At 55.9% G+C, this 24,726-nt stretch overlaps 1 protein-coding gene across 1 annotated transcript in view; it reads left to right on the forward strand.

The window, feature by feature from the left end:
- LOC140388180 (dynein axonemal heavy chain 3-like) overlaps positions 1–24,726 on the forward strand; it is a 1,528,048-nt gene that overhangs the window by 1,286,876 nt on the left and 216,446 nt on the right. Inside the window, exon 69 of the mRNA XM_072471941.1 lies at positions 8,029–8,105. Coding sequence (XP_072328042.1) covers positions 8,029–8,105 — 77 coding nt within the window. The remainder of the gene's footprint in view (positions 1–8,028; positions 8,106–24,726) is intronic.

A 24,726-nucleotide genomic window follows, 5' to 3' on the forward strand; every position in this document is an offset into this window, starting at 1 on the left:
CACCTCCCCCATATCCCCCCTCCCCCATATCCCCCCTCCCCCATATCCCCCTCCCCCATAACCCCCCTCCCCCATATCCCCCTCCCCCATATCCCCCCTCCCCCATATCCCCCATATCCCCCATATTCCCCCCTCCCCATATCCCCCCTCCCCCATATCCCCCCCCCATATCCCCCCTCCCCATATTCCCCATATCCCCCTCCCCCATATCCCCCTCCCCATAGCCCCCCTCCCCATATCCCCCCTCCCCCATAGCCCCCCTCCCCATATCCCCCCTCCCCCATATCCCCCCTCCCCCATATCCCCATTCCCCCATATCCCCCCTCCCCCATATCCCCCCATCCCCCCTCCCCCATATCCCCCTCCCCCATATCCCTCCTCCCCCATATGCCCCCTCCCCCATATCCCCCCTCCCCCATACCCCCATATCCCCCCTCCCCATATCCCCCCTCCCCCATATCCCCCCCTCCCCATATCCCCCTCTCCCCATATCCCCCCTTCCCCATATCCCCCCTTCCCCCATATCCCCCCTCCCCCATATCCCCCCTCCCCCATATCCCCCCTCCCCCATATCCCCCCTCCCCATATCCCCCCTCCCCCATATCCCCCCTCCCCATATCCCCCCTCCCCCATATCCCCCCTCCCCCATATCCCCCCTCCCCCATATCCCCCCTCCCCCATATCCCCCCTCCTCCATATCCCCCATATCCCCAAGTGAATCCAGCCCTCACCTTAACCTCTGCAATGCACGCGCAACCGATGGCGTGCATTCATATACCTGCCTAACACTGTTGCCTTTTACCCCTGCCACCACCCCCCCGCCCCCCCCCCCCCCCAGGAGAAGCGCGCACACAACAATAGGGAGCATGTGAGGACTTGAGGAGGCCCCGCTGATGAGAGGCCACTGACCGAACACGAGGAAAGGGCCCTGGAACTGGCTGGCGGACCTGAGGACCGGGAGGTTGCTGATGCAGAGGTCGGGGGCGTAGTTGCAAGTGAGCCACCGACAGCCCGTCCCCATATCCCCCCTCCCCTATCTCCCCCTCCCCCATATCACCTGATCACTGCCTGATGTCTAACCATGCATGCTTCATTGTGTATCGCAGGACCAAACGCCCAGGCACCCATCCCCGCAGATGCAGACCGCCCGCAGGATGCCCCTTGGAGGCCACGGGAGACGGAGAGACACGAACCCTCCAGCATGCGACGCCCGCAGGTTGCCCCTCGGAGGCCACGGGAGACGGAGAGACCCGGACCCTCCAGCATGCGACGCCCGCAGGATGCCCCTCGGAGACCGCGGGAGACGGAGAGACCCGGACCCTCCAGCATGCGACGCCCGCAGGATGCCCCTCGCACACCACGGGAGACGGAGAGACCCGCACCCTCCAGCATGCGACGCCCGCAGGATGCCCCTCGCACACCACGGGAGACGGAGAGACCCGCACCCTCCAGCATGCGACGCCCGCAGGATGCCCCTCGCACACCACAGGAGACGGAGAGACATGGATCCTCCAGCATGCGACGCCCGCAGGATGCCCCTCGGAGGCCACGGGAGACGGAGAGACCTGGAGCAACAGGGAGACGACACGCCCGTCACGTGCGGGAGCGACCACCCAGCGACGAGGGGGGCAGCCACAGGCCCCCGTCACATCCGAGCCAGGACACCACTACCCAGGACACCACTACCCAGGACACCACTACCCAGGACACCACCACCCGGGACACCACTACCCGGGACACCACTACCCGGGACAGCACTGCCCAGGACACCCCTACCCGGGACAGCACTACCCAGGAAGACGAAATACCGGACAGTGACTCAGAGTGGATGGGTGGAGACGAACCCCCACCCCAAAGTGCCATGGACTCAGAGTGGGACGAAGAGCACGACACAACGCCACTGCTGTCACCAACACCCTCCACCATCACAGAAACACTCACCTCGGTTGGGCACTTTAGTGATGAGGCGTCTGGTACACTCACTGGTGCGCACAACACAGCCGTCCCGGTACAGCAGGTGGAGGTAGGAGCAGCAGAGGGGCCGGGCGGTCGGAGGGCAGCCCAGGCCAAGCGAACATCTGCTGCCCAGATGGATCCCGGGTTCCTGCAGTTACCACACCCACACATAGATCCGATGCAACCACCGACCCGGAGACGAGCGAAGAGGGTGACGGGCGGCTTGCGGTGGCTGCAGTTGCAGGTGGAGGAGTCCACCCGCGTCCAGGAGCTGGGAGTGGTACCGGTCATGCGTGCCACCCAAGCTGACACCGCACGGGTGGCGTCCGTGGTGGAGGCAATGGGTGCGACGGTGTCAGACATGGGGAACGGTTTGCGAGGCCTGGGGCTTTCCGTGCAGGCGGCGTCTGTGGCCCAGGAAATGGCTGCCCTCTCACAGGAGGCCATGAGCCAGTGCCAGCGCCAGATGGCAGAGGCGCTCAACGCCATAGCCCAGTCTCTGCAGGCCATCGCTGAGGGCATCGGCGCCAGTGGCCATGTGCGAGCCGGCGTCGCACTGTCACAGACAGGGTTTGCCAACCCCCTGGGCTCCATGGCTGCAAACCTGCAGACCCCTGTCGATACCAGCACGGGCCTCCAGGACTGGCAGCGCCAGATGTCGGGGGGGCGTCGGATGGCCAGTCCGTTCGCATCCCCCACCCATGTAGAGGCCTGGGGGCCATCGGGCACCCCAAGGGAGGAGGAGGTGGTGTGGTCCGTCCCGGCTCCCCCTGTAGGGGAGGTCCCGGTACACCGCAACACCTCGGACTCCCCCCCTTCCGTCCCAGGTGCATCGGGTGGGCAACGGGCAGGACAGGCTGGCAGCTCGCCATCCCAGTCGCCCAGGCCGCAGCCTGGCCCATCTAGGCCAGGATGCCCCAGGAAACGGCCGCCAAAGGGGGCAGGAATCACAGGAGTCCACCTGCAGTTCTGCTGTACCGTCTGGGGAACCACGTAGACGTAGTCAAAGGGCCCGTAAGGCCAAACAATTAGACACTGAGTAAGTTGGCACGGGTGCAGGGCACAGATGAGTTTTTGGGGCTAGGGCACGTGCATGAACTCCTTTGGTTATTAAAGTCAATGTTACACCTACAGAAGCTGCCTTTGTGCTCTGTCCAAAGCGTGCGGGGGTGTCATGTATGTTGAGCGCAAGTGTGTGTGTGAGGGGTGGTCTTACCTCAGCCCCAGGTGAGTCTGCCCCCTTCCCCCTGGGCCGCCATCAACATCCCCCGGGCAGAGGACGGGACCGTGCGCTGCAGTGTCACAGCCGCATGCAGGGATGGTCCGTGTGGATGGTAGTACTGTGGCCATGGGTCAGACATAGTCCAACGATGTAGAGTCAGGAGCTCACCGCAGGGCGGGTTGTCATCATCCTCCATGGCCTGCAATAGACACGCGTCCACCCGCAACTGTGTGAGCCCGGCCCGTTGTGCCGCAGGTGGATCGGCAATGCGGGGGGGTGGTGTGCATGCGGGTGGGGTGGGTGGGGTTAGGGAGGGGGGTGAGGGTGCTGGGTGGGTGGATGGGTGGGGGGTGTGGGTGGTCGGCTGTTGCCATGGTGTGCGGTCTGTGGCCATACTACCCGATTCCCACGCCCATCAGTGAAGCGGGCGGCTATCAGTCTGTCCCGTGCCCGCTGTGCCAGCCGGTAACGGTGGACAGCCACCCGCCTGTGTCTACCCTGTCTGCCTTGACCATTACCCTCATCTGGGGAGGACTGCGCCTCTTCCTGCTGCTCCTCCAGTCCGCCCTCCTCTGCCTGCGGCACATCGCCCCTCTGTTGGGCTATGTTGTGCAGGACGCAGCACACCACAATGATGCGGCCGACCCTATCTGACCGATACTGGAGGGCGCCCCCAGAGAGGTCTAGGCACCTGAAACGCATCTTCAGCACGCCAAAGCACCTCTCTATCACTCCCCTTGTCGCTACATGGGCATCATTGTAGCGGTTCTCCGCCTCATTGCGTGGCCTCCGTATAGGCGTCATCAGCCACGATCGCAATGGGTAGCCCCTGTCGCCCAGCAACCAGCCCCTCAGCCGGGGATGGCGTCCCTCGTACATGCCGGGGATGGATGACCGCGACAACACGTATGAGTCGTGTACACTGCCTGGGTAACGGGCGCAGACGTGCAGGATCATCATGCGGTGGTCGCAGACCACCTGTATGTTCATCGAATAGGTCCCCTTCCTATTGGTGAACACGGCCCTGTTATCTGCAGGTGGCCGCACGGCGACGTGCATCCCATCGATCGCGCCCTGGATCATGGGGAACCCGGCCACGGCAGAGAAGCCCACGGCCCGGGCATCTTGGCTGGCCCGGTCCACGGGGAAGCGGATGTAGCGGTGCGCCATGGCATATAGGGCATCTGTCACCGATATCTGCGATATGCCGGACAGGTCCCCACTCGGTGCCTGGAATGACCCTGTTGCATAAAAGTTCAGGGCCACCGTAACCTTGACGGACACGGGAAGAGGGTGTCCCCCGCCAGTGCCACGTGGTGACAGGTGTGCCAGCAGGTGGCAGATGTGTGCCACGGTTTCCCGCCTCATCCGGAGTCTCCTCCTGCATTCCCGGTCCGTGAGGTCCTGGTATGACTGCCGGGGCCGGAACACACGGGGCGCCCTCGGGTGCCTCCGTTGCCGTGGGGCCGCGACGTCCTCCTCCCCCTCCTTGTCCTGTCGGTCAGGTGTCCCTCCAGCCTGGGCGGCTGCCGCCTGTCCCTTTGCGGCAGCCTGCGCCGCCTCTCTGGCACGCTCATCCTCCTCCTCATCCAGGGCAACATAGACATGAGCGGCTGCCGCCACGGCAGCCAACATCGCTGGATGATCGGAAAACATGACGGCCTGGTGGGGGGGAGGGGAACGACGACATGTCATCATTGCCCATATCCCCTCCTCCCCCAGCCAGGTGGCATGGACCGCATGGGTCCAACTTGTAGAGGGTTCCATCTCTGCTACTCCACTACTGGGCCGATATCTGGGGTTTGAGTATCTGTGTGTGTCTCTCTCCAGCTGGCACTGAAACTTCAGAGCCCAGGGGATGCCGCACTGGGACACCTCCACGGAAGAGAGCACTGAATCAAGCCTGCCGTTTATCCCTAACCGGAAGCCTGAGGCTTATATCACACAGATATCCAGACCCCCACCAATGCCCAGGTGATTCTCTCTCTTGCCGGTGGTGCAACACCCACCCGGTTCCTACTTCGCTGGAGTAGCTTTCCCAAGAGAGAGAATAGGACATTGCTGTTTATTACCTAACCAGCAGACTGTCCTGAGTGAACGGGTTCGAATCGTTCAAGATGACCCTAGATTCTCGACCCCGGAATTAAGGTGAGGAATATCTTAACAATGACTTGGTCAGAGATCGCTGGTGAGAGATTGAAGAATTGAAACGACTCCAATTATCAGCAAATCGAGGTTTATTGCAAAACCCAGGTCAAAATCATCAAACAGAAGAAATTATAATAAAATCTTAAACTCTAACACAAACTAAGTCTATTCAGAAAGTACTATAACGGACACAACGTAAAATCTTATTGTTACACAATTCTAGCAAGGGCACAAAACACAAATCAAGCCCCCTTCCCCAAAGCCTCAACCACTATCAAGGTCAAGGGAGTTTCGCAAGCTGCTGCAGGGTACTTACAGTCACAGGCTGCAGGAGGTCAAGTCAAAGGTGGAGAGGTCAAGCCAAGAGACCCTCGATCGAAACACAGCCCCTTTTATATCCGTTTTACCTGGCTTTTTCCTGTGTTCGGCCAGCCCCTTTTGCATTGAATCCATAAGGTTTAAAGTTCCCGCTGGTCCTGCCCCCTTTGAGCCGGTCAGACCTGTCAAGATGGGAGTACCTCCCCTAGGTCCGCCTCCAGTCTGCTTTTTGAGATAACGAGGTTGAGCTCCCTTGTGAAGATTTTCAAAGTCTTCCATCTGCTCCGGAGATCGCTGCTATGTTGATGGGGTGTTGATTGGATTCTGCTCTGGTGGAGGCAAAGTCATTTACATCTGCATGGGGCTATGACCATCCCATTGTCCTGCTTGCAGGCAGGCCCCTTACAGCATTACCATTCCCCTTTGTCTCTGTTTTTAATCCTATTTCGTTGTCTGGCTTCTTCTTCCTTGTAGCTCCTGGGGGTGGGTTTGTAAATACCTATGCCCCTACTCAGCTCAGCGGACCAAGCCTGCTGGGAAATTTGGTTACGTTCCTTTGGCTGAAAAGTGTCCAGTTTACAGTCTCTGGGTTTTATTCTTGGGCAGTCCAAAAAGGGCCGAATTGCCCGAAAACCTTACAAACTGTTGGAGGCAGGCACCTGGCCAGGTGGACCAACTCACTTGCCCTCGCATCCCCCTCCCCGGCACGGACCCCCCCCCAACCTCCACCCCGGCACGGACCCCCCCCCAACTTCCACCCCGGCACGGACCCCCCATCCCCCTCCCCGGCACGGACCCCCCCCCCCCCAACCTCCACCCCGGCACGGACCCCCCCCAACCTCCACCCCGGCACGGACCCCCTATCCCCCTCCCCGGCACGCCCCCCCCCCCAACCTCCACCCCGGCACGGACCCCCCATCCCCCTCCCCAGCACAGACCACCCCCCAACCTCCACCCCGGCACGGACCCCCTCCCAACCTCCACCCCGGCACGGACCCCCCTCCCCGGCACGGACCCCCCCCAACCTCCACCCCGGCACGGACCCCCCCCAACTCCACCCCGGCACGGACCCCCCATCCCCCTCCCCAGCACAGACCCCCCCCCAACCTCCACCCCGGCACGGACACCCCCCCAACCTCCACCGTGGCATGGACCCCCCATCCCACTCTCCGGCACGGACCCCCCCCCAACCTCCACCCCGGCACGGACCCCCCCCCAACCTCCACCCCGGCACGGACCCCCCATCCCCCTCCCCGGCACGGACCCCCCCCAACCTCCACCCCGGCACGGACCCCCCCCAACCTCCCCCCCGGCACGGACCCCCCCCCAACCTCCACCCCGGCACTGATCCCCCCCCAACCTCCACCCCGGCACGGACCCCCCCCCAACCTCCACCCCGGCACGGACCCCCCATCCCCCTCCCTGGCACGGACCCCCCCCCAACCTCCACTCTGGCATGGACCACCCCCAACCTCCACCCCGGCACGGACCCCCCCCCAACCTCCACCCCGGCACGGAACCCCCCCCCCCCAACCTCCACCCCGGCACGGACCCCCCATCCCCTTCCCCAGCACGGACCCCCTCCAACCTCCACCCCGGCACGGACCCCCCCCCCAACCTCCACCCCGGCACAGACCCCCCATCCCCCTCCCCGGCACGGACCCCCCATCCCCCTCCCCGGCACGGACCCCCTCCCGGCACTCCCCCGGAGCCCAGCCTACTCTAACCAACCCCCCCCCCCCCCCCGCCGCACACACACACACACAACCCGAGACACACCTCTCCTCACGCATTCAGACTGCGGCCACGCCATTGCCTGCCCAGAGCCAACCCCCCAGGCCGTCACTCACCTCCACGCTGGTCGGCGTGAACCTGGAGCACAGGGTCACGCCGATGAAAAGGAGGCTTAATTTACGTCGATGTGAACGGTCATCACTTCGACGGGACTTCGGCCCATCCGGAAGGGAGAATATCGGCAGGCCGAAAATCGGCTGCCTTGCGCAGACCCATGACATTCTCCGACGGCAGCGGCAACATTAACGCCCCGCCGACTTTTCTGCCTTCGGAGACTTCGGCAACCGGCGGGATTCACGGCGGCCAACGGCCATTCTCCGACCCGCTGGGGGGTCGGAGAATGACGCCCACTGTTCCAAACATAATCTTATAAACCCCAGAATTGTTCCAGTCAGAACAGAATCCTGTCAAAGCCAGTTAAATGAGACATTTCTATCGGTAATATGAATGTTAAAAAGGAAGTCAGGTTTTTGGACAGGAAGTGAATAACATGCACACAATTTTTAGTATATTGATAGATATGTAAATTTATATTTCAGTCCATGAGAAAAATATTTTCTGAATGTTCAAATTTACACGGTGTTTTTCAGGAATGGGTGGAGCACATCTCCAAACAATCTCCCTTGGCCAGGGGCAAGGTCCAATCGCTGGAAAAATGATTGAAAATGTAAGTTGATGAATACTGGTTGGTGAAGTACACTTAGTTTTCACTGTTCTCAGTTATCTAACAGTTCCTGAGAGATAAAGTTGTTCAGAAATTTCCACTGGATGTAGTCTTGAGCCCAAACATTTTCAAGATGCCTGGACTGCCAATCTCCCTATTGATCCTGAAAAAAATCTAAAGGAAAACAGTCCATATAATTAAAATAGGGATGGGTAGAGCAGCTCACTGTATCTCCTTAAGCAATACCCAACAGAAATGTAACATTGTAAGAGCTTCAAACATTCCAAAATAACTGCAGTTAACTGAACAGACTGGGTTAATGGGACTGGGTAGGAATTGCAAACTGTGAGTGGATTCCTATCAGCTATGAGGAGGTGGCTTTGGAGGCAGAAGAGGGTATTTTACAAAATGTCATGTTGGAGAGGCTCCCAGACTTGTCCTCACCTCCGAGTACTCTTGAGGGAGAGCTGGTGAGATTGACGCTGCTGGCTGGGGAGCTAATCAGCAGCAATTAAGTAGCCACTTTGGGGCAAACTAGTGACGCTGCCAGAATCTTATCAATGGCAGCACCTCCCTCCCCCTCACACCCTGTCCATTTCCCACCTCCCCAAACACCAACCCCATCCTGCGAAGGCCAAAGACTGGTAGGTGCCTGGAGGGTGTGAGAGCTGTGACTGCTGGACATTGTGTGGAGGGTTTTGCCCTCTGCAATGATATCCTGGCAGCTGTGGCTACATTTTATTTGAAGCTATTTAAAAGTCTTCAGTGAACACCTCCTTTGAGACACCCTCACCGTCTTTCACCTACAGTGGCACTCTTGCTGTGGCATTGCAGGTGGCCGCAACTTCCCATGACGCTCACATTGGTCCTCCCACCAATGCAGCACACTCACCATTTTATATTGGAGGCAAAACCCAGAGAGGGTCTATTCCAAATATATATATATTACAGAATAATATTTTGTATTTTCATTGATTCCAGACGTTGGCAGGCACCATATGAAAACAAACACAGTTTCATTCCTGCAGTGTTCTGTTTGAAATGGTCAATCACCAACATGTGCCAATTGATGGAAAGTTATATTAATTGTAAAATGTAGCTGCCTAGAACATGGCTATTTCTCTGCAGCTTTGCTGTGTGATTCAATCTAATTGGCTGGGGTTTTCCATTCCAGAGCTAATCTCATGGTGGGAGCGGAGAGTGGCCTAATTAATTATGCAGCCAAGGGTTTCCCAATGTATTGCGCAGTGGGTGGGCTGGTTAACACACTCCCCGCCATCATACCCAGGCGCCGTGTTTAAAAGGCATCCAGATATCAGCTCCTTTGTCACAAACCCACCGTGGAAAGAGATGACCCTGCGATCCCAAGGGAGCTCTGGCCTCAGAATCAACAATGCTTCCCTCAATGTGCTGTTCAATCCAGTGCATCCCAGGAAGGGTGTCCTTTAATCAGACCAACTCTATGGGAGCAAGTTTCCAGGGTGATCAGTGCACAAGGGCTCCACTGGAGGACTGCCCTGCAATGCCAGAAACAGATGATTGACCTCACTCATTTGCTCTGCCAGGGTAAGCCTCAACTGCTCACTCTCACCTCACTGAATGGTAGAGGGAACATGGGCCTCATTGCCAATGGCACCATCTGTGCAGCCCCTACATGAATGAGCTACTCAACGTGATACGGTGATGCCTCATGGGTGCATTCTGCTTGTTAATGTTCTTACACTTCTGTAAATAGACCACACTTGTACTTTAATGAGGCCAGATGTGGTTTAATTGTGATTCGTAGTTGTTTTAAACTGTGAGCCGCACCCCAAATACTCCACCCCTGCCTGCCCTCACCCTCAGGGCACGCAAGGCTGGGCACCCCTTGGAATCAGGTATGTACAATGTGCAGGGAGGCATGGATTTTTGCCAGGACTCTTGCCAGACATGTGCAAGAAGCCTCTTGCCCTTCACACTCTCATCAGTTCCAGCACATTAGCAATGTCAGTGCTACATGCTGGGCTGGGGTTCCCCTTCAGTTGTCCAGATGAGCTGACCTGCCTCTCCGGCCCCTCCTGATAATCCAGACATCTCCTCCCCCATGCAAAATCTTGAGATCTCCATCTCGACACTTTAGATAATTGCAAGTGGCCATTGTGTTGAGGGCTTTGTGGACCTCATCATCAGGGTGAGAGATTAAAGGCAGTCCTGGGACATTGGAGGCCATGTTACAAGGCTATGCATGGCACACACATTGTGCTCCTGCTGCAGGGAGGAGTGAGGCCTCTGTGCTCATTGCAGAAAAGGCACAGCTCGGTGGCAATGGACTTTTCTGGCTCAGTACTGGGCTGCAGATGGGATGGTCATGATTAGGGGAACTATTTACAGCTTGTAAATGGGGAAAATACAATAAAGACGTGTATTTGAAGCTCTCTGGGAGAGGCTCCTCTCTGTACCTGACTGTGTACACAGCCTTGAGATAGGAACAGGTTGGGGACGTAAACAGTGATGCATTCACGGTGCCGGGTTGGAATGTCCACAATGACGATGGGATCCATGGTTATGAGGGAGGCTGGAGAATAAGCAGAGGGAGGTCTACCTGCACATTGTGGGCTGAGGTTACAGGAAAATTGGAGGGACCCCAACACTGAAAGGGGGAGAGTAGAAGCACCGCCACCATCTTTCAAATGTGAAGTTATTGCGTGGTTTAAAATCAAAACTGGAATAAAATCTGCATGGGATGGTCTGAGGCAGTTGGAGGGGCCTACACCTGAAGAAACGGCCTAGAGTCACAGCATTTAAACAGAGTCAGAGCTAGGAGAGAAGAGGAAGCCGTCCATGAGAAAATGCAATTGGACCCATTGCCTTTTGGTGAGTGATGCACGATCAATCACTACTGAAGCGAGATTGTAGTCCAATTGAAGGCTTTAATGAACAAGTAGTCACCCCAGCAGCTCCGGTACAGAATGACTGCTGTGGGTGAAACACAGACTCTTATGCTACGCCTGCTGGGCGGAACCAGCCGGCAGGTTCTACCACTCATACTACAGTATAAGGTACATCCCACCTAGGTACCGCGATACCCCTAATATAGCCTACCACATTCACCCCCTGTTTAAAAAAGAGTCCGGCGGGGGTGGTGGCCTTGCTTTTACAGTGGTAGAGGTTATAGCTGTACCCTTCGGTACTTTTACATGCAATTCACATATTTACAGACAATAATTTACAAGTTTATTTTACAATGAAACTATGGTCGGGGGCCCTGGTGTCTTCTGCGATCGTCGCAGTCTCGGCAGTGATGCTGGCGACGGCTCGGGCATCCGTGGCTCTGGGAGCGTGTCGTCTTCAGCTTCATCGCATCCGGATGGGGGCAGTGGGAGGACGGAAACTCCTGGGAAGGGGGCTGCGGTGGTGTGCGCCGGTGAAAAAATGGTTGGGGTTGGTGGGGGGGGGGGGGGGGGGTGGGGGGGCGGGTGAGGGGGGGGATCCAGCGGGGGCCAGATCCCGGAGGGAGACCGTGTCTTGTCGGCTGTCGGGGTGTGCCACATAGGCGTACTGGGGGTTAGCATGGAGGAGATGTACCCTCTCGACCAGTGGGTCCGACTTGTGGGCCCGTACATGCTTGCGGAGTAGGACGGGTCCGGGGGCTGCCAGCCATGTTGGGAGCGAGGTCCCCGAGGAGGACTTCCTAGGGAAGGCACGGAGACGTTCATGAGGTGTTTCGTTGGTAGTAGTGCACAGTAGTGATCGGATGGAGTGAAGTGCATTGGGGAGGACCTCCTGCCATCGGGACACTGGGAAATCTTTGGATCGTAGGACCAGCAGGACGGCCTTCCAGACCGTACCGTTGTCCCTCTCCACCTGCCCGTTTCCCCGGGGGTTGTAACTGGTCGTCCTGCTGGAGGCAATGCCCTTGCTGAGCAGGAATTGACGTAGCTCGTCGCTCCTGAAGGAGGACCCCCTATCACTATGGATGTAGGCGGGGAAACCGAACAGGGTAAAGATGCTGTGGAGGGCTTTAATGACGGTGGCTGCCATCCTGTCGGGGCAGGGGATGGTGAAAGGGAACCGGGAGTACTCATCAATCACGTTTAAGAAACACGTGTTGCGGTCAGTGGAGGGAAAGGGCCCTTTGAAATCCACGCTGAGGCGTTCAAACGGGTGGGAAGCCTTCACCAGGTGCGCTTTCTCTGGCCTGTAGAAGTGCGGCTTGCACTCCACGCAGATTTGGCAGTTTCTGGTTACGGCCCTGACCTCCTCGATGGAGTAGGGCAGATTGCGGATTTAACAAAGTGGAAGAACCTGGTGATCCCCGGGTGGCAGAGGTTGTCGTGGAGGGTCCAGAGTTGGTCTACTTGTACACTGGCACAAGTGCCGCGGGACAGGGCATCAGGAGGCTCGTTGAGCTTCCCGGGACGATACAAGATCTTGTAATTATAGGTGGAGAGCTCGATCCTCCACCGTAAGATCTTATCATTCTTAGTTTTGCCCTGCTGACCGTCGGTCAGTGAGGAGAGTGAATCTCCTGCGGCCAGGTAATGCCTCCAATGCCGCACAGCTTCGACGATGGCTTGGGCCTCCTTCTCAACGGAGGAATGGCATATTTCTGAGGTATGGAGGGTGCATGAAAAGAAGGCCACGGGTCTGCCCGCCTGATTGAGGGTGGCAGCCAGAGCTACGTCTGATGCGTCGCTCTCGACCTGGAAGGGGAGGGACTCATCGATTGCATGCATCGGCGCCCTGGCGATGTCTGCTTTGATGCGACTGAAAGCCTGGCGGGCCTCTGCCGATAGGGGAAAAACCGTGGACTGGATTAGTGGGCGGGCCTTGTCAGCATAATTGGGGACCCACTGGGCGTAATGAGAAAAGAAGCCCAGGCAACGTTTCAGGGCCTTGGGGCAGTGGGGGAGGGGAAACTCCATGAGGGGGCGCATGCGTTCAGGATCTGGACCTATGACTCCATCGTGCACTACGTAGCCAAGGATGGCTAGGCGATCGGTGCTAAAAATGCATTTGTCCTTGTTATAGGTTAAGTTAAGGATTTTTTTGCGGTATGGAGGAATTTGCGGAGGTTGGTGTCGTGGTCCTGCTGGTCGTGGCCGCAGATGGTGACATTGTCGAGATACAGGAACGTGGCCCGCAGACCGTACCGGTCAACCATTCGGTCCATCTCCCGTTGGAAGACCAAGACCCCATTTGTGACACCAAAGGGAACCCTTAGAAAGTGGTAGAGCCGCCCATCTGCTTCGAATGCAGTGTACTTGCGGTCGTCCGGGCGAATGGAGAGCTGGTGGTAGGCTGATTTAAGGTCTACTGTGGAGAAAACCTTGTATTGCGCTATCTGGTTGACCATTTCAGATATGCGGGGGTGAGGGTACGCGTCGAGATGCGTATACCTGTTGATGATCTGACTGTAGCCTATGACAATCCTATGTTTCTTCCCGGTCTTTACAACCACAATGCCTTCCTTTAGCAACCGTTGGACTTCCGACCTAATGAAGGTCCGGTCCTGGGCACAGTACCGTCTGCTCCTGGTGGCGACGGGTTTGTAATCGGGGGTAAGGTTTGCAAACAGGGGAGGCGGGTCGACCTTGAGGGTCGCGAGGCCGCAGACAGTGAGGGGGGTATGGGGCCGCTGAATTTGAAAGTTAAACTTTGCAGGTTACACTGTGTGGTGGTATGTATTAGGGGTAGTACGGTACCCGGTGATGCCGAGAGTCTATTGGTGGACAGACACTGGGTCCTGAGTGGATCTGCCGCCTGCTGACTCCACCCAGTAGGGCGGAGTATAAGGACCCGGGTTTTCCAGCAGCCGCATTCTGTAACCGAGCTGCTGGGGAACGAGTCTGCGTAATAAAGCCATCGATTGACTTCATCTCTTCTCGCCTCGTGAGTGATTGATTGTGCTAGACTTTAAAGGACTATGGAGCTCTGGATCGCCCCGGAGTGCCTGCGAATCAGCCCCCATGCAGCAAACTCAGCAGCCACGTTTAAACACTGGCTAGCGTGCTTTGAGGGATACCTCCGAACGGCCCCCGGCAGACCTACAGAAGACCAGAAAATGCAGGTCCTGCATTCCAGGGTGAGTCCGGAGATCTACACGCTCATCGAAGACACGGAAGATTTCCCGGCGGCGCTCACCATGCTGAGAGGGATCTACATTTGGCCCGTAAACCAGGTCTACGCACGCCACCAACTCGCGATGAGACGGCAAATCCCCGGAGAATCGCTGGACGAGTTCTACAGCGCACTGCTAATTCATAGGATTTACAGTGCAGAAGGAGGCCATTCAGCCCATCGAATATTCCGGAAGGAACTGCAACTGCCCACCGGTGATGGCTAACGAACATACGGAACTCCTAATCAGGGATTGTTTCGTAACAGGTATCACCTCATCCCAAATTCGCCAGCGACTGCTGAAGAGAGACTCACTGGGGCTCACGGAGGCAAGGGGCCTTTGAGGCCTCCCTCGATGTAGCCTCGCAGAAATCCGCCGCTTACGCCCCCGACCGCGCGGCAGCCCCTTGGGCTTCGTGGACCCCCGCCGCAACCGACTCCCCGGCACCCCCCATCCCCCCGCAAGCCTGCACGGCCAGAGCACCAGACCACCCGCTGCTATTTTTGCGGCCAGTCGAAACACCCCCGGCAGCGCTGCCCAGCCCGCTCGGACATCTGTAAATGTTGCAGCAAGAAGGGACACTATTCAGCGGTGTGCCAGTCCCGGGGGGTCACCGCAATCTCCGGGGGAGAACTGGGACCATAAACTCAACTCCCCCAACGATCCATGTGCGGCCAACGGGCGCCGCCATCTTGTGACCCTCCAGCCACGTGCGATTCATGGGTGCGGCCATTTTGTCCGCCCCCGACCGCGTGCGATCTGTGGACGCCGCCATCTTGGCTGACAGCCAAGGACCCCAGCATGGACGGCTCCACGGGGCCTGAAGAAAACGCCCCGATGCAGCAACCGCGACTGGCTGTGGTGACCCTGGACCAGTCGCGGCCCCGGACGCTCCAAACGGCACCGACTGCGGTGCTGGTTAACGGGTACGAAACGCCATGTCTGATCGACTCTGGGAGCACGGAAAGTTTTATCCATCTGGATACGGTAAGACGCTGTTTTCATTCAATCCACCCGAGTACCCAAAAGATTTTTCTGGCAGCGGGATCCCATTCCGTAGAAATCAAAGGGTTCTGCATCGCGAACCTAACGGTGTAGGGGAGAGAGTTTAAGAATTACCGACTTTATGTCCTCCCCCACCTCTGCGCCCCCACTCTCCTAGGGTTAGATTTTCAATGTAACCTTCAGAGTTTAACATTCCAATTCGGCGGCCCTATACCCCCACTTACTATCTGCAGCCTCGCGACCCTCAAGGTTGAACCGCCTTCCTTGTTTGCGAACCTCATCCCGGATTGCAAACCCGTCTGCCACTAGGAGCAGACGGTACAGCGCCCAGGACCGAACGTTTATCCGGTCTGAAGTCCAGCGGCTGCTGAAGGAAGGCATAATCCAAGCCAGCAATAGTCCCCTGGAGAGCTCAGGTGGTAGTTGTTAAGACCGGGGAGAAGCAGAGGATGGTCGTAGACTATAGTCAAACCATCAATAGGTACACGCAACTAGATGCGTACCCTCTCCCCCGCATATCCGACATGGTCAATCGGATTGCACAGTACAAGATCTTTTCCACCATGGACCTTAAGTCCGCATATCACCAGCTCCCCATCCGCCCGAGCGACCGCAAGTACACTGCCTTCGAAGCAGACGGGCGGCTCTACCACTTTGTACAGGTTCCATTCGGCGTCACCCCGTTGGACCGAATGGTTGACCCAGCACCGGTTTAGGGGCCACGTTCCCGTACCTCGACAACGTCACCATCTGCGGCCATGACCAGCAGGACCACGACGCCAACCTCCGCAAATTCCTCCAGACCGCTAATGCCCTCAACCTCACCTACAACAGGGAAAAATGCATGTTTAGCACCGACCGTCTAGCCATCCTTGGCTACGTAGTACGTAATGGAGTGATAGGCCCTGACCCTGAATGGCATGCGCCCCCTTATAGAGTTCCCCCTCCCTCACTGTTCCAAAGCCCTGAACGCTGCCTGGGCTTCTTCTCTTATTATGCCCAGTGGGTCCCCCAACTACGCGACAAGGCCCGCCCGCTAATTCAGTCCACCGTCTTTCCCCTGTCGACAGAGGCCCGCCAGGCCTTCAGCCGCATCAAAGCGGATATCGCAAAGGCCACGATGCGCGCTATCGACGAGTCCTTCCCCTTCCAAGTCGAGAGCGACGCATCTGACGTAGCTCTGGCTGCCACTCTAAACCAAGCGTGCAGACCCGTGGCCTTTTTCTCCCCGCCCCTCCACGCTTCAGAAATCCGCCACTCCTCAGTGGAAAAGGAAGCCCAAGCCATAGTAGAAGCTGTGCGGCATTGGAGGCATTACCTGGCCGGTAGGAGATTCACTCTCCTCACTGACCAACGGTCGGTAGCCTTCATGTTCGATAATCCCCTACTCCGTCGAGGAGGTCCGAACAGCCACCAGGAATCTGCGCAGAGTGCAAGCCGCACTTTTTCAGGCCAGATAGAGCGCACCTGATAAAGGCTTCCCGTCCCTTTGAGCGCCTCAGTCTGGACTTCAAAGGCCCCCTCCCCTCCACGGATCGCAACACCTACTTCCTAAACGTGGTTGACGAATACTCCCGTTTCCCTTTCGCCATCTCCTGCCCCGACATGATCGCGGCCACGGTCATTAAAGCCCTATGCACCATCTTTACACTGTTCGGTTTCCTCCGCCTACATCCATAGCGATAGGGGGTCCTCCTTCATGAGCGACGAACTGCGTCAATTCCTGCTCAGCAAAGGCATCGCCTCGAGCAGGACGACCAGTTACAACCCCCGGGGGAACGGTCAGGTAGAGAGGGAGAACGGTACGGTCTGGAAGACCGTCCTACTGGCCCTACGGTCCAGAAGTCTCCCAGTTTCCAGCTGGCAGGAAGTCCTCCCGGATGCCCTCCACACCATCCGGTCGCTGCTGTGTACCACAACTAATCAAACGCCTCACGAGCGCCTCCTTGTCTTCCCTAGGAAGTCCTCCTCCGGAACGTCACTTCCGACCTGGCTGGCAGCCCCAGGACCCATCTTGCTCCGAAAGCATGTGCGGGCGCACAAATCAGAGCCGTTGGTCGAGATGGTTTGTCTCCTCCATGCGAACCCTCAATACGCCTACGTGGCATACCCCGACGGCCGACAGGACACGGTCTCCCTGCGGGACCTGGCGCCCGCCGGAGTTCCCCACACCCCCCAACACCAATCACCCCCTCCCTCCCACCGGTGCACCCCACAGCTGCTCCCTTCCCGGGCGGATCGGTCCTCCTTCCGTGCCTGCCCAGGAGTAGTGAAACAGGAACAAACATCGCGATGCTCCCAGAGACGACAGTGCCCGAGCCAGCGCCTGCACCACCACTGGTGCTGAGACGATCGGCAAGGACGACCAGGGCAGCCACTCGACTCATTGAATCTGCGTGACAAAGCAAGATCTATAAATAATTCAGTAGCCCAGTAAAAGCGGCATTGTAAATAGTTAACCGTTGATATCGATGCATAGCCACTGTGTTAATGGAATCCCAGTACTGACTTTGTAAACCCCTACCACCATGCGACCCTGCACCCCGCCAGGTTCTTTTTCAACAAGGGGTGAATGTGGTGGTATGTATTAGGGGTAGTACGGTACCCAGTGATGCCGAGAGGCTATTGGTGGACAGACACTGGGTCCTGATTGGATCTGCCGCCTGCTGGCTCCACCCAGTAAGGCGGAGTATAAGAACCCGGGCTCTCCCAGCAGCCGCATTCTGTAACCGAGCTGCTGGGGAACAGGTCTGCGTAATAAAGCCATCGATTCTGCGTAATAAAGCCATCGATTGACTTCATCTCTTCTCACCTCGTGAGTGATTGATTGTGCTACAGACTGGAAGTCCAGTCTCAGGCGTGTGGCAGCGCAGAGATGGGGGAGGGCTTAGAGTCGGAAGTTATTGAACTCCACGCCCTGGACCGTGAGGTTGGCTATGCAGTACCCCCGGATCTCCACAGAGTGGGACCCAGAGGCCAGGGAGATCTTTTGTTTAATCGGGTGTACAGCGAGGGAGCAGTATCTTACCGTATTGGGATGGATAAAGCTCTCCGTGCTCCCAGAGTCGATAAAGCAGGATGTCCTGTGCCCTTTGATGAGTACCGACGTCGTAGTGGTTGAAAGCGTTCGGGGCCGAGACTGGTCCAGTGTCACTGAGGCAAGTTGTGGCCGCGGGTGGGGTCCACCCTGTCCATGCAGGTACCGCGCGATCGGGAACGTAGGTCTGGGCATTGCAGGACGCTACATCTAGGGAGTGCGCAAGTTTCCATGCCTCTTTAAGCCCTAGCACATCGTTTTCCAGCAGTTGCTGGCGGATTTTAGAGGACAGCATGCCCGCAACAAAAGCATCCCGTATTAAGAGTTCAGTGTGGTCATTGGCTGAGACTTATGGATAGTTACAGTTTATACCTAACACGAACAATGCGCGGTAAAAATCATCCAGTGATTCCCCTGGGATTTGCCAGCTGGTAGCTAAAAGATGGCGAGCATGTACCTGATTCACAGTGCCGACGTAATGCTCTTTTAACAAAGTCATTGCGTCCTCGAAACCGTCCGTGTCTTCGATAAGCGTGTAGATTTCTGGGATCACCCTTGAGTGGAGGACTTGCATTTTCTATTCCTCCATGGGGGTAGTCGCGGCCGTCCTGATGTACCCGTTGAAACATGGCAGCTAATGTTTAAAAGTTGCTGCTGCATTTGCCGCGTGGAGGTTGATTTATAGACACTCTGGCATGATGCAGAGAGCAGCCATTCTTCAATTTTGTTCATTAAATTGATGCACGATCAATCACTACTGAAGCGAGATTGTTGTCCAATTGAAGGCTTTAATGAACAAGTAGTTACCCCAGCAGCTCCGGGTACAGAATGACTGCTGTGGGTGAAACACAGACTCTTATGCTCCGCCTGCTGGGGGGAACAAGCAGGCAGGCTCTACCACTCATACTACAGTATAAGGTACATCCCACCTAGGTACCGCGATACCCCTAATATAGTGTACCACAGTGAGATTTAACCATAGACTGCAGGAGTCACTGGTTTCACCACACAGTAACTTTTTCTGAGCTTTAACAGAGAGGATTGTGAGCATGGAAAGTTCAGCAAACTGCCAAATTATGAATGAAAGCCTCGAAAGTACATTCTCCAATTGACTTGGATCGCAGGACAAAGGGCATCCATCCAGTCATTGCTGAAGTGCAGGTTGAGCTTGATCAGTAAACTAGATCAGAGATTGCACGAATGCCTTTGGTAACATGGCACATTTAAGAGCTCCCCTTGAACCCATCACAAAGATGTCGACCTTACCACTCCCCATCCCGGTACTCTATGCATGGGACAGACTGCAAACGCCTCCTCCATCCATGACTTTTCCAGCAGCAGCTCAGTACCACTTTACCAAAAGCACTCCTGCAATCTGCAACCTTGAGTACAGGGTGCAATCAATTGCACACGTGGCATTAAGAGATCCAAGGCAGCAGCCTCTGATTATTCACATTAACAGGAAAGGATCCCACTCTCTGAACATTCAACTGGCGTGCGATCATCAGAAGCACATCCTGCACGCTTGTGCCAGGTAGCCAGGGTGTTCCCAGAAACGGAGTCACTTCGAGTACCTTGTCCGAAGGATCTCAGTGATTACAGGGGTGGCTGCTTGGAGATGAGGGGTACCCACTCAAACGATGGCTCACGGCACCCGAGCATTAGCCTCTGAGTCTTTTATTCATTTACGGGATGTGGATATCGCTGGCTAGGCCTGTATTTTTTGCCCATCCCTAATTACCCTTGAGAAGGGGGTGGTGAGCTGTGTTCTTGAATGCTGCAGCCCCTGAGGTGGTATTCCCAGGTATCTGCTGGCCTTGTCAGAGGCCATGGTTTTGGGAAGGTGCTCCCTCAGGAGCCTTGGTCCCGTATCCCTTAAGACCTTAACCTTCATGCAACAAATATAAAATATAATATATAACAATGTCTACATTCACCACATGCCCATGAGCAGATTATTGATAAAGTGACTGTTTTAAAAAATATATATTTTATTACAAACATGTATCAAAACAGGTTACAGCAAATAAACACCCCGGGAAACATACTTCCCAGCAATCATCTGTACAGTCTGTACAGATTATTTCCCCTTTTTCACCCTCCCCACCCCCCTGCGACGGACAGCTCCTCAAAGACGGTCACTAACATCCCCCACCTTTACTCAAACCCCCCCTGCAGAGCCCCTTAACTCATACTTTATCTTCTCTAACCGCAGGAAATCGTACAGGTCACCCAACCAAGCCGCTGCCCCCGGTGGCGATACCGACCGCCATCCAGCAAAATTTGCCAGCGTGCAATCAGAGAGGCGAAGGCCACGACATCGGCCTTCCTCCTCTCCATGAGCTCCAGCTTCTCTGAAACCCCAAATATCGCCACCAAAGGGTCCGGGTCCACCTCCTCCTCCACTATCCTGGCTAAGATTCCCACCCAGAATCTTCCCAATTTTTCGCAACTCCAAAACATGTGTGCATGATTCGCTGGCCCCCACCCACACCTCTCACACTCATCTGCTACCCTCTGAAAATACCCACTCATTCTTGCCGAGTCATACGCACCCTGTGCACCACCTTAAACTGTATCAGGCTCATCCTTGCACAAGAGGAGGTCCCGTTTACCCTACGCAGTGCCTCACTCCATACTCCCCAATTGATCTCCCGTCCTAACCCTGCTTCCCATTTCTCCTTGATCATCACCACCCGCACGCCTCCCTGCTCCCCCAGACACTTGCATATATCCCCAATTCTTCCCTCCCCTTCCACATCCCGAAGCAGCAGTTGCTCCAGCAGGGTGTATTCCGGCAAACTAGGGAACCCCCTCCAAACCTATCGCGCAAAGTCCCTAAACTACAGATACCTGAACTCACTCCCCCTCGGCAGCTCTACCCTCTCCCTTAGCTCCTCCAGACTGGCAAACCCTTCCTCCCAAGTACAGGTGACAAAGTGTCATTTGATAGCACTATTGATGACCTCTTCGGTCAATTTACTGATGATCGAGAATAGACTGATGGGATGATAATTGACAAAGTTGAATTTGGCCTGCCTTTTGTGTTCAGGACTGTTACAATCCCAGCTGATGCAAAAGAATAAAACGTTTATTAAATAAGAAACAATTAACAAAAATACTCCAACTATACCTTTATAGAAATTTACCGATTTGTAAGAATAACACAAGTTATAAGATCCATCTTGTACACTAATGATCACAGTAAGTACACGGTCCATGTACCAACAGGCGAACTGTGGTCAGACATCCCACACTCTGAAACCAAATGGCAGATGCCACCTGAGACAATTTCAGTGGTTCGTAATTAGGAATGGGGAATAACTGCTGGCCCAACCAGTGACATCCACATCATAATTTTTAAATAAAAAGGCCCATGATAAGGAGTCATCTTGTTGGATTTGGAACTCTGGATTCTCGCAAGCCCACTTCACTTTCTGCAGCTTTGCCCTTTTGGAGTCTTTCCTTCATTCTTAACTTCAGTGAACAGAACCTTTTTATAAAAAATATTTTTTATTCTTCTCCTTTTTCACATTTTCTCCCAAATTTACATCCAACAATAAACAACAATCAGTAACGAATGCAATGTCAATCCCCATATCAATAACAACAATCCCATCCTCCCACCAAACCCCAAACATTAGCCCGCATGTTAACATAAACAAATGAAAAAAAGGAATCAGGAATCACCCATAGTCACCATTAACACATACATTCCCTCTCCTCCCAGCCCTCCCCCTCCCTAATGTTCGATGTGATCCAATTCTTGAAAGTGCATAATGAATAACGCCCATGAATTGGAGAACCCCTCCATCCTTCCCCTCAGTTCAAATTTGACCTTTTCAAGCATCAAGAATTCCAGCAGGTCCCCCCGTCACGCCAGGCACAGGGTGGAGAGGTTGATCTCCACCCTAACAAGATCCACCTTTGGGCGATCAACAAGGCGAAGGTTACAACATCTGCCTCCCCGCCCGTTTCCAACCCCGGCAGGTCCGACACCCAGAATATGGCCTCCCGAGGGCCCGGGTCCAGTTTCATGTGCGAGCAGAACCTTTTTTTCCAGATGCCTGTTTTTCATAGAATTTGCAGTGCAGAAGGAGGTCATTCGTCCCATTGAGTCTGCACCGGCCCTTGGAAAGAGCACCCTACCCAAGCCCACCCCCCCACCCTCCTCGTAACCCAGTAACTCCACCCAACCTTTTTGAACACTAAGGGCAATTTAGCATGGCCAATCCACCTAACCTGCACATCTTTGGACCCGGAGGAAACCCACGCAGACATGAGGAGAACGTGCAGACTCCGCACAGACAGTGGCCCAAGATGTGAATCGAACCTGGGACCCTGGAGCTGTGAAGCAACTGTGCTAACCACTATGCTACCATGCTGTTCTTTGTTCCTTTGACTGGAAGCTCTTCTTGGAACTTGTTTCTGTCCCTCTCACTGGTTTTAGAACCTTTTCTGTTACTTAGTTTGGGTCCTGCAGTGTGCAATCTCCCTTCATATCCTACTGGAGAGATTTAAAACTTCCCTGCACCTCAGAGCATCTTCACCAACCCCACGGCAGATACTGCTTTTTGCTGTTTCTGTGGGACCCTGGTTCCCTACTTTAAAAGCTGTAAAACCTCAGCTGTAAAAATTCAGGCATCTTTTAGAGTAAAACTAAAATTCCTTAACACACAACTACAGAAATATAAATTAAATTTAAACTTAAAGTTATAGCTTATTCCTAAAGCACATAAGTACAAATATAGATTACTTAAAACCTTTTCTATTTCCGAACAGGACATGAGCAATTCTCCACATTGCCTGATAGATGCCAGTGTTGCAGATGCACTGGAACAGCTTGACTAGGGGCATGGTAGGTTCTGGAGCATAAGTCTTCAGTACTATTGCCAGAATATTGACAGGGCCCAAAGCCTTTGCAGTATCCAGTGCCTCCAGCCATTCCTTGATATCACGTGGAGTGAATCAAATTGGCATCTGGAGCAGGTGAGATACAAGTAGCGAATAAGGCAACATGATGCAGCAGTAAGGAGAATATTGGCATCCTGAAGATGTGCTTCGGATATTTGGATCACTCAGGTGGGGCTCTGCAGTGATCTCCCCATAGAGCAGGTCCCACATCACCGTGGTGTGCTGTGCCCGTCACAGCCTGACACTTCAAAGGGGAAATTGCATGCCAGAGGAGACACCCGGGGGCGGGGTTGGGGGGGGGGGGTTGCTGAGAGCTCCTCAAATGATGAAGAGTAGGAAGGGCAGGAACCTGGAGTGAGAGATAAGGGGCGTCATTCTCCGACCCCCTGCCGGGTCGGAGAATGGCCGTTGGCCGCCGTGAATCCCGCCCCCCGCCCCCGCCGAAGTCTCCGCTCCCGGAGATTGGGCGGGGGCGGGAATCCGGCCGCGCCGGTTGGCGGGACCCCCCGCTGGATTCTCCGGCCCGGATGGGCCGAAGTCCCGCCCAGGAATTGCCTGTCCCGCCGGCGTAAATCAAACCTGGTATTTACCGGCGGGACCAGGCGGCGTGGGCGGGCTCCGGGGTCCTGGGGGGGGGCGCGGGGCGATCTGACCCCGGGGGGTGCCCCCACGGTGGCCTGGCCCGCGATCGGGGCCCACCGATCCGCGGGCGGGCCTGTGCCGTGAGGGCACTCTTTCCCTTCCGCCTCCGCCACGGCCTCCACCATGGCGGAGGCGGAAGTGACTCTCCCCACTGCGCATGCGCGGGAAACTGACAGCGGCCGCTGACGCTCCCGCGCATGCGCTGGGAAACTGACAGCGGCCGCTGACGCTCCCGCGCATGCGCCGCATTTCCGCGCCAGCTGGCGGGGCAACAAACGCCATTTCCGCCAGCTGGCGGGGCGGAAATCCCTCCGGCGTCGGCCTAGCCCCTCAATGTTGGGGCTAGGCCGCCAAAGATGCGGAGACTTCCGCACCTTTTTGCCGGCGCGATGCCCGTCTGATTTGCGCCGGCTTTGGCGCCAGTCGGCGGGCATCCCGCCGTTGGGGGAGAATTTTGCCCAAGATCTTCCACGTGAGGTTGCCATCGAAGACGCACAGCATGGAAGACGTGCCGCAGTGTTCGCTACAAGATTCCAGGAGGAGGAAGGTACAGGCAATGGGACACAGCCATATTCCTGCTGTCCCTTAGAGCCATGGCAGTGCACGAAACGGCCTTTACAACCACTGAAATCGAGAGCAAGTTCAGCATTTGGACTTAACAATAATAATCTTTTGTCACAAGTAGGCTTACATTAACACTGCAATGAGGTTACTGTGAAAAGCCCCTTGTCGCCAGTTCCGACACCAGTTCGAGTACACAGAGGGAGAATTCAGAATGTCCAATTCACGTAACAGCACATTTTCGTGACTTGTGGGAGCAAACCGGAGCACCCGGAGGAAGCCCATGCAGACATGGGGAGAGCGTTCAGACTCCGCACAGACAGTGACCCAAGCCGGGAATCGAACCTGGGACCATGGCGCTGTGA

This window comes from Scyliorhinus torazame, chromosome 13, assembly GCF_047496885.1.
Source record: "Scyliorhinus torazame isolate Kashiwa2021f chromosome 13, sScyTor2.1, whole genome shotgun sequence".
Classification (NCBI taxonomy): domain Eukaryota; kingdom Metazoa; phylum Chordata; class Chondrichthyes; order Carcharhiniformes; family Scyliorhinidae; genus Scyliorhinus; species Scyliorhinus torazame.